The 10,345-nt window shown below is 41.9% G+C and overlaps 1 protein-coding gene across 1 annotated transcript in view; it reads right to left on the minus strand.

The window, feature by feature from the left end:
- Window positions 1-302: 302 nt before the first annotated feature.
- Window positions 303-10,345, minus strand: part of HAO1 (hydroxyacid oxidase (glycolate oxidase) 1) — a 26,350-nt gene continuing 16,307 nt past the window's right edge. Inside the window, exons 3-8 of the mRNA XM_009705952.1 lie at window positions 9,150-9,405; window positions 5,499-5,674; window positions 4,442-4,533; window positions 1,094-1,252; window positions 751-820; window positions 303-373 (exon numbers count right to left, since the gene is read on the minus strand). Of these exons, the coding sequence (XP_009704254.1) occupies window positions 303-373; window positions 751-820; window positions 1,094-1,252; window positions 4,442-4,533; window positions 5,499-5,674; window positions 9,150-9,405 (824 nt within the window). The remainder of the gene's footprint in view (window positions 374-750; window positions 821-1,093; window positions 1,253-4,441; window positions 4,534-5,498; window positions 5,675-9,149; window positions 9,406-10,345) is intronic.

The following is a 10,345-nucleotide window of genomic DNA, read 5'->3' on the forward strand; positions in this document are numbered from 1 at the left end:
CAGGCATGTAAGTTAATATTAGCATTTGTTGCAAAACACCTTGAAGTTTCTATGTTGGTCTTGTATAAAGGCCAATCTTTAATCACATCTCCCAGTAGAGCAGCTTTCCTTAAGAGCCTAGGAGAATATGGAAACACCTGTAAAATTTGCTTCAAGTACTTTCTTGAACAAGCGATCTCCAACAGACCACCCCTTCTCGGTCAGGATTGCAGGATGAGGCCCGAAGAACAAACGCAGTTGCTTTTTGTCTGGTAGCACATTTTCGGTACAACAGGCAACACACAAGGCAATAGTCTTCAGGCCTAAATCTTGGAAAACAATACTTGATGTCTTCGTATCAGCGTCCTGCCAATTTCTTCTACTCTCTGGCATCCTGGAGGAGAAGTTACATATTGGTTGAAAGCCTTGCTTTTCTGTCCCACTCCAAGCCTTCTCTTTTTCTGTTCCATAGAAACCTACATTCTGTCAGATGAAAAGCACCCCTTAGTGGCGGAGGTGCCACTACTTTTCTACAGATTTATTGGTCTCCTTGTGGAAAAAAAAAAAAATTATTGTTTTTACTTAATCTACTCAGTTCCCCATCTATAAGACAGGAATAACAAGAAGTCCTTTTCCCATTTCTCCATAGCCTAATCTGTTTATATTGCAAACATTTCCATCTCCCTTCTGTAAGTTACTATAGTAGCTTGCCCAGGGTAAATGAAAGCTATGAGAAAATGTGATTACTGAGAGGAAATCTTGATGGCTCACCTGTCAGTGCCATTGCCAGGCGAAACTCTTCCTTCAGCATTTGGAGAACTTCTTTTGCTCCTTCTTCACCCTAGGAGATTAGGAGACAATATGGACCATTATATGTACATATAGCTCATCCGTGTAGGTACAGACATGTATATGTGTGCCAACAAAGTTTTATGCACAACCGTAACTCCCGAGTACTTGTACTTGTCATAGCAAATTTTAGATTAGATGGTCTGGATACACACACACTCAGATACCATCCTGTGTGCACACATAGACACATATATGCATGCACTAAGGCTAAACAGCGAGTCTAGGTATCTAAAAGCATAAGTTTGAGCTTTTTCTAACTTACTTGATAAACCAAGCCCCAGATGAGAGGTCTTCCAATGAATACAGCTTTGGCACCAAGAGCTAGTGCTTTGAGAACGTCTGTGCCTTTTCTTACACCACCGTCTAGGAATACCTCCACCTTCCCCTCCACAGCCTCTACGATTTCAGGCAAGACATCAATCTGAAAGAGTGAAACCAGGAATACAGCTTGTCTGCTTCTATAACCCTTTTTTTTTTTTTTAATGAATTCTTATATACAGGATCCAAGCTTTAAAGAAGCTAAAGGAGCAATTGCATGCCTAACTATGCACAAATAACACAGCTTTGTATTGAAAAACAGCAGTGATTTAGCATGTTTGCAGATATACACAAAGGTCAAATTTATTTGGAGAGTCGCATAAATAGAGTGAGAATCAGCAGGGTCACATAAAATGGCCATCTGATCCCATGACATGTATCCGATGCTTCCAAAGAACAGAAGAAACAGCAAGCACAGAGACCTTTCCTTGATATTACTCGTCAAACTTACAGTGTTCACTGATTTGAGGATGAAATTGAATCACTTTAACTTTTAAAATAACCGTCTTCGCTTTATTGTTTAAATTTATTATTCATTTACACTAAGGTCCAGCTAGCATCCAGGAGCCCAGAGGCAGGCATTGTACCTATAGACATGGAGTAAGAGAAAGATATGTCCTGAGGAACTTGGAGTTGGCTGAAAATTTTTTATGAATATATTTTTCCTTTTGAAAATACATCCTGATTACAGGAATAATTGTAGAGGAAACTTCTTCATATGAGAAAAAATAAGCTTTTCTCTGAGTTTTGAACAAGGTAGGAAATGCTTTCTTTTAATGCACGCGTATGTAACTTTCACCAAGCTCTACTTATCCTCTACACCAGTGATAAAGTTAAGGGAGAAAAGGATTTTTACTGTTCCCAAGTTACAAGTAAGTAACCAGGGAGCTAAGTAACATGTCCACACCATGCAAGAGGTCCCAATGGACAGATGAGTCTCCTAATTTAAGCCTCAAGCATTAATTACACGGTAGTTGTTCCTATAATGCCTAAATAGTTCCTATTGATGAAAAGGAAAGACACAAGTCCTAAGGAGACTGGAAACAGTGCGTGGCAGTAAGACAAAAGGCATACAAATTCATGTATTTCAAATACGGATGTAATTCATTTCCTTTTTAATGGATAAAAAATGACTAGGAGATGGGGGGGGGGAGGAGGAAACTTGAAAGTGCAGTTTGTTTTAGATTTGGATTAAAATTTTCTTGACGTTTGGCACTTGCTGTGATTTTTTTCTCCTCCCTTTGGTTTTGCTCTCTTGCCAAACATATTTTGGATCTATTTCCATGTACGGAGACCACTTTCTACATCCCGACAAACTGTACCAACATTAAAGTTCTGTAATAACTAAGTATGATGCAAACCATAATTAAAACATAGATTTCCTCAATGTGTAACTAGACACTGGAAATATTAACCAGCTTGGGTTCAGCTCACGTTCTGAAAACCCATGAAATTACAGCAAATTATTATGTTTCTAAAACAGAGACATTTAGAGTGATCTGATACAGATATTTACATTATAAAAATTGCATTGTGAAATGTAGTTCTTTGTACTATAAAATCCAGTGAGCCCACCAGCTTTAATAGTGCCTTCTCCTCTGCGCTGTGGTGTTCCAAAGGAATAACTCATAACAAGTACTTTGCAAGTTTAGTTTCTGTTCTACTGCAGCTGGCAAAAAGTTTATATTTCTTGAGCTTTCTCATTTCTCAAAATGATGTTTTAATATCTTTATACATTCTTCCTGTTGGATTACCTCACACACAGACTTGCCCAGGATTTTCAAATACTTTTAGTGAAATTGGGGAATACATTCCCAAAAGATGACAAGAAGATAAAGAGGACAGAAGCTAAAGAAGAAAAATTCATTTCAGAAGTATGAGGCACCCACACTCTGAAAATTCAGTTCCCCTTAAGGTGTCTAAAACTGAATAGCTGCACACTTTCCAACAGCACAAAATCACATTTGAAAAAGAAAAATCTCAGTCTCTTGTTTGAAACTACAGAAGCCCTGACATCAGGAGGTCTTTTTCCTGACAGTCCCCAGGGGTACCTGGAGACAGTCAGGCAAGGGCATCTCAGAGGATAATGCCTTAACTTCATTAACCATTTAGAAAACCATTTGTGCTGGCATTTGTCTCCCCAATGCAGGGCTCAGCTGGCAAAGAAGCAGCCAATACAACCAGGTGATCGCTGGGCGCACGTGAAGACCTGAAAAATCTGCTGGTGAAGGAAATCGGCTGGGGAAATCCACAGCAGCTCTTGAGGAGAGAAGCAGAGAGCAGAAGTGCTCCGGGAAGGGGGCATGCCAATGGGGCGGCAGAGCTGAGCAGATAAGGCTTCATGTGCAAAATGCTCCTCAGCGGAAAAGGGCTTAGCTGTCCTCCTCTCCCTTCGAGAATCATCATGGAAAACAGGAGGTTTTTCATCAAGGACACATTAGGAATACTGAAAGAGTGACAACTGGGCTTTGATTCTCCTCCCTTTCATTTTCTTTTTACTTGTGCAGCTTTCCCACACCAAATGAAGCAAGATGAGTGATGACTGGAATTTTGGGGGTTTTCCTTCAGCCTGGACACATACTTTTTCATTTTCCTTTACTTCTTTCTTTTTTGTCAGTAGAGAACTTCTCAAATCCCTTTCACCTTTGGAAAAGGCAAAGGGTAGCACAACAAGGAAAAGGAAAAAACTGTAATTTATCCACTCTGTACCTTTTCCAAAGGTGAAAATGTTTGAAAGGAGAAAAAGGGAGAGTTTCATTCTGCCTTTAGCTGTTCCATAACTCTGTAATTTTTCAGAATCCTCTAAAGAATATTAAAAGGGAAAAAACAACTCTAGTATAGCCTTCAGCGTGCTGCAAACAGCAGCAAGGGGTTTTCAAAAAAGGATGAGGAAGGAGAAATAAAAGAGAAGACTGGAAAAAATTTCTTACAGACTTTCCAATTTCTAAAAATGTAACTGATGATAATAGTCTATCTGAAATTGTTTTCCTAGATTTCCATGCAGGGTGCTGCAGGCAAGGACAGGGTGCCCAGGTAGCTTGAAGAAACAGCCCCATTCAAACCCTCCTATGTAGGTTTTTTCGTTTGATCTAACCAAGGAGAGGCTGTGTAACTCAGAGTATGATGTGACATACATAGAGAACTGGAGAGAGATTACCACTCATGGGTTAATGCATATAACACACATATTTACAGTGTTTTTCCTCCAGTTACTATGTGTTCAGAGAAAGCAAAGAAGCCAAAAGGTAGAGAAAACCAGAGACCGCTGGTGCATATTGGCACCAATACTTACAGTTGCAGGGACCCCATCAAGCTGTCGTGCTCCATGATTGGACACCAGGATACCATTTACCCCAATCTTTACAGCTTCTTTAGCATCATCAGCTAGGAAAAAACAAACAAACTAACTAACAAGATATGCCCTCCCGTAACTAAGAGCTTATTGACACCGTGATGAGGGAAATTTTGGCATCACTAAAAAAGAAACATTGCCAGCTACCGCAAAGCCACCTTAGGGCTTCGTCCTTCCGAAGCCCCATCTCAACACAGAAAAAAGTTTTATCTTTAAGCAGAAAATGCTTAAGATTTAAGCAAACTTAAGCAGAAAAGTAGTTTGAAATATTGGAGCAGAACTTTTTATCACTTTGGATTAGCAGCCACTTTGGTTGCTAGCCTGTATTTTCTCTACTATGTTCTGGAATTCATCACTAAGAAATTATTTTGCTGAATGATTTTCTCCAAGTCAAAATTATGGGCCTGATTACAATAATAATCCATACTTAATGAAACCACTATACTGTGCTCAGTGCTCTTTTGACAGAATGGCAGTCCAGCTTTCCTTTAAGTTGTATACAACTCAGATCAGAGTTTACAGGCACAATGAACACAGCAAATTCAATCTTCCCGGCTGATTTCGGATATAACTGATGCAATGCCAGCTGACCACCTTACTAGTTTAGTGGCCAGCGGTTCTGGTCCCTACCGACTGAACATCAAGGTAGACACACCCTGTAGCACAGCCACACAAACCATCTCACCACTCCAGGTACTTATTTAAACACCTGCTTCTGCAAGCGTCTTCATCACTGGGCTCCTAACCACGCATGAGGAAAAGAAGGTTTTTTCTTTTTGATTGTTTTGGGCCTGTTTTGGTAAATCTTCCCTACTTAACACAGCACATAAATATGAACATGCATCCCACCATATTCCATATTGGCAAAGCAGATGCTTGCATTAAAAGGTAATGCAATTCTATAGAAATTTCCCCAGCACAAGCGCTTTTCCTTCCCTCGTGCCTCTGTGAGAAGGGATGTCTTGCCTTCCCCACGGGAAGCAGCACAGCTACGCACCCCTGAGGATTCCTTTCGCGACGATGGGCAGCGAGGTCAGCCCTCGAAGCCATTTGATGTCCTCCCAATTGATGCTTGCATCAATCGCCTCGGCTACATACACAGCCAGTCCGCTATTTTCTCCAAAGTCTTTCCCTGAGGAGAATGCTAGGTCACTGCTTGAAAAGTTTTTTAACCTAAAACAACAAAAGACATAGAAAAATAGTCTGAGAAAGATTCATTGTAGCCACAAATCAGTCCCTAATGCCAGCATTCAATATACCTGTGTTAAACCTTTGCTATACTGCAGGGCAGGAGCAAAAAAAGCCTATCCCAGCATGTCAGATCACAATCCTAGGTAAGCCAAAACCTTTGGCTGGCAAAGCACTTGATAACATTGTGCAAGTTTCTCTGGCCCAAGTCAACAGTCCTAGTTCTTTCAAAAGAAATAGGATAAAGTCCAAAATCTAAAGGTTCGGCACCAAATCCACAATCAGGAGGAAAACTCAGCAGTGAGAGTGCTAATTTGGGCACAAGCATCTGTCCTCCCACAGACCTCCTGTGTGACTTTGGGCACGACACTTAACCACTCATTTTGCCTCAGTTTCCCACCATAAAATAGGACCAACAGTATTTGCCAGGAGTACTGGCAGGATAAATGCGTCAGAGGCTGTGGGACATTCCAACCCTAGAGGTCCAGGCTGGATGTGAGAAGAGAACACCAATCTTGCTTGGCTTAACCCAAGACCCACTGAAGTCAAGAGGTGCACCTCTACTCACCAGCAAAACCCCCTTTAGCTTTCATGTAGCAAAATTGGTTTTGGTTTTGCTTTTTTTTTCCCAAATCCAGGGGATTCAGCTACTGGAAGAATAGGAGATCAGGAAGGTGGAAGGGGAGAAGAAGAAAGGGGAAATTTTGTTAAGCTGCATGAATTAGATACATCTGCATGAAGCTTTACAAAGAATTCAGAATTTTCATCTCTCTGTCAAGACTAACATCCAGGCAGTTCACCTTGGGTCTTTTTTGTATGTTTCCTTGTAAAATGTAGGAGGGAAAATGAAGTTCATATGAAAATATTAGTTATTATTCGCTCTTTAGCACCACATCAATCTCACAGGCTCTAGGAACTGAATGGCAAGTGACAGCCCCTGCACCAAAGAGTTCACAGATTTACTAGACAAAGCAGGAGAAGGCCAAAGGAGGGCAAATAAAGAAATTCAGGCTGTGCTTGTATTAGAAAACTGAAGCAGCCTCCAGTGCTCACAAACATTAAACCACCATCGGCGACACCAATACCTCCAAGGACACCCATGTCCCACAGGAGGCTGATTGCTCTGTTCTATGGAAACTGTCTCTCGTTTCACATTGCACTATTTTATACTTACATTCCACGTTGCACTATTTTATACTTATATTCCACATTTTGGGAAACACACAGGGTTTTTTCCATGGAAACTGGCTAGTTTCACTGCTGATTTCATGCCTGCAACAAGCAGCATTTCACATGGCTTTTTGTTCAGCTCCAGGCCCAGAAGAAAATGAGAAAGGAGCAGGCTCTCAGCAAGATCCAGCTTTTCAGCTGTTGGTTTGTGGAGGGTGGGGTACCCAGAGAAAAACAGAACCATGGATAAGATTATATAAATAACTGTTGTTTTTCTTGGCCTGTGAAATGCAGATCAACACTTGAATGAATGTTGCCTTACATACGTTTCTGAGCACAATGGCACCTTGTTGTTGCTTTGAAACTTTGTTGAAAACCTGAAGCCAAGAAAAAGTTATCACATAACTGAGCAGAGCCCCACGCTAGGAGAGTTTCACCGCCAACTCTGCAACAAAACACTGTCCAAGTGTCATTCTGACATCTGAAGTGACTAATTCAAACTTTTAAAGATTACTCCAACTTCATTTTATTTCATATTTGGTTCACTCAAACAAAACCTTGTTACAGTTTGGTCAGGTGGGGTCGAAGTGTTTCAGAAATGCTCTATTGCTTTCTTTAACCCCAGGCCTTAAAATGATACTGCCCTTAAAATAAGAAAGGTATTTAAAGATTTTTTTTTTCCAATTTTTTTTTTTTTTAAGTAGAGTGACAGTGTGTATCGATAATGTTTTATCAATTACAGATCTATAGCAGGATTACTATATGGGGCATATGCATGCCAGTGTGCTACATTTTAACGTTAGATGTGTCAGGGATTTTTTGTTTTCTGGTACTTTCCTCATAATATTGTACTTTAACAGAGAAATCATAGGCAGAGTTAAGGTTGCTATGTCGACCTTCATCACATCATCTATTAGCTTCAAGTACAGGCGTATGGGGGAGATCCAACACCCCAAGCTCTGGAGGTTTTTTTGCCTGCGAGGTAAAGAATCAGATTCATTGCACAGTCCCATGGCTTACCTTCAATTTGAATATTATGAAAAAGAAGAAAGACCTCAGGATGTGATATTATATTTCTTGTTATGTACATGTTACATATGCTATGTACACAGTATAACGTAACAGTCTTAGGAGACATAGGAAGAGCATTTCAGATCTGTTGATAATATTCAAAACTACCTTTCACCCAGAACTCAAATCAAAGTTAATCTGCTTCAAAAATACCATCAGCTATAATTGGTTTTTTCTTTCCATTTTTGTGCTCGTTTGCAGGCTCTAAATAAGAGCAAACACAGTAATCTTAGTCTTAATATATGCTGTGGCAGACTGCAGTCACTACCAAGACCTACTTGCAAGATTCTCGCAAGATTTTTAGCTCCATTTTGCAAACCCAAGTGCTGGATATCCCATCCTCTAAATGCTCTTCCAGTCAGTCCTCGGCTGCTAACACTGTGCCAGGACTTCAGCATACGTTTGTCAGGGTGGTCTCCACAGTCTACCAATTTATATTTGCAAAAGGCTACTGAAATCAGTGCCCTTACAACACCGCTGGATAACTCCATTGAAATTAAATGCTGCATAGGCCCTGCAGTAGAGAAGAACTGGAATTAGTGCTGAAGTCGATCATGAGGCCACAAATTCTTCTGAGATACAGAAAATGTCCCAAAACACATGGCGGGGTAGAAATTGCCCTCAGAGAGAATTTAGAAAGACTGATACCCATGTGTTTCTGTATTTGATTGAAAAAAAGAGTTGAGGTTGCTTGGAAAGGGCCTCTGTGGTTGCTGGCAACATGGCCCTGGACCCCAGCAGGGTCATAGGATAACATAGTTCAGAAGGGACCACAATATCGGTTGGGAGGGAGCTTTGGTCCCCTTAGTCCAGGCCCCCATTCAGAGCACAGCCAACTCTGCAGCTGCATCCAAGTTCAAAGTCAGAGCAGGTTGCACAGGGCTGCGTCAAGCTGAGCTTTGGAGACATCCAAGAATATACTGACAAACGTACAAAGAAATGCCCCATCTCTTCAACTTCAGCAGTCTGCAGCCTCACGTTGCCGGGCACACAGCATCTTTTACAGTCTGCAAACAGCCAAGAAAGCTTCATTTTGACCCAAAGCAGATCATAGCCCAAGCACAGCAAGAAATACTCAGTTCCCCAGTGTTATTGCCCAGTGCAGCGTGTGGCACCTGGAAGAAATTCCTTGTGCCAGAGGCAAATTTCTCCCACAGCACCTCATGGTGACCACAGTACTGCCACACACCCATCCCACATCCCACCAGTGGGCATCTACCTGAGGTGGGGAGGAAGCTGAAACTTGTTGCGCACGTCGTCGATGCGCCTGCCGAGGAACGGCGTGTCCACCGTCACGAAGATCCCTTTGTAGCCTGCTCTCTCCGCACGCTTCACGAGGGATTTGGTAACCTCCCGGTCCTTGTACATGTAAAGCTGCAGCCAGCGAAGGCCAGCTGGAGCAGCTTCAGCCACTTCTTCAATGGAAGAGGTGGCCCAGGAGCTCAGCATCATCCCTGTCCCCATCGCCTGGCAGGCTGGAGGAACACAAGGTTGTATTTGAGATTATCCAGAACAGAGACTTTTCTGAGCAGGAGCACTTGGCTCACCAGAGAATGTCAGTGCGTGGAATTTCACACTGCCTTTCCTCAGTGTTAATGCATTTTCAGCCTTCCAGGGAATGCTACATTAATAGTGGTTACTAAGAGCGGTGGGCTGTGGTGAGCGCTCTCTGGCTTATTCTCCGTGTTTGTAGGCAAATTTCTGGTGACTGCTCTCTGCACACTGTTTGGGACTATCCCTGCTCCAATACTGGAAATAAAAGACACTATAATCAAACTAAGCCTAACCCATATTAATAATTCTTTATCCTATGGGGAGCCTGTTTGCAAGCCCCTAGCATCTGGCTACCACTTGTCAGAAATTTTAGAATGTACATTTAAGGACATACATGCACATGCACAGTTTTAAATTATCTAAAAAAAAACCAAACCAAAACAAAAAACATTTAAGGCTTCCAACTTTTCGAACACTGCCACACTGCTGCAGATCAGTGTTTTGGATCTGTCATTCTCAACATTGCTCTTCGGTCCTCCTCATCACTGCCACACACGCTCCCTTGAGCATTGTGATCATTTTTGGCTGCTTCCTCCCAGCCCCAAAATATTCACTAGCATTAAACCTATGTTTCTTGAAGTGCTCTTCTAGCAAATGCCTGTTGTCATCTCTACAGGGTATTTTGGGGCATAATAAAACTGAAGGACACAGTCTAGCAGATGACCTCATTTAAAGACTCGAGGGGGAAGCTCCACTGTTCTTCACTTCAACACTTTCACTGCCTGTCTCATGGCCTGAAGGAGAGAAACCCCACAGCCATTGTGTATCCCACACATAAAGCTTGACACTTCATCCAAAGCAGCATGACCAGCAGGTTGAGGGAGGTGACACCCCCCCCGCAGTACTGCCTTCAGCTCTGGG

Source organism: Cariama cristata, unplaced genomic scaffold (genome assembly GCF_000690535.1).
Source record: "Cariama cristata isolate BGI_N322 unplaced genomic scaffold, ASM69053v1 scaffold2608, whole genome shotgun sequence".
NCBI lineage: Eukaryota > Metazoa > Chordata > Aves > Cariamiformes > Cariamidae > Cariama > Cariama cristata.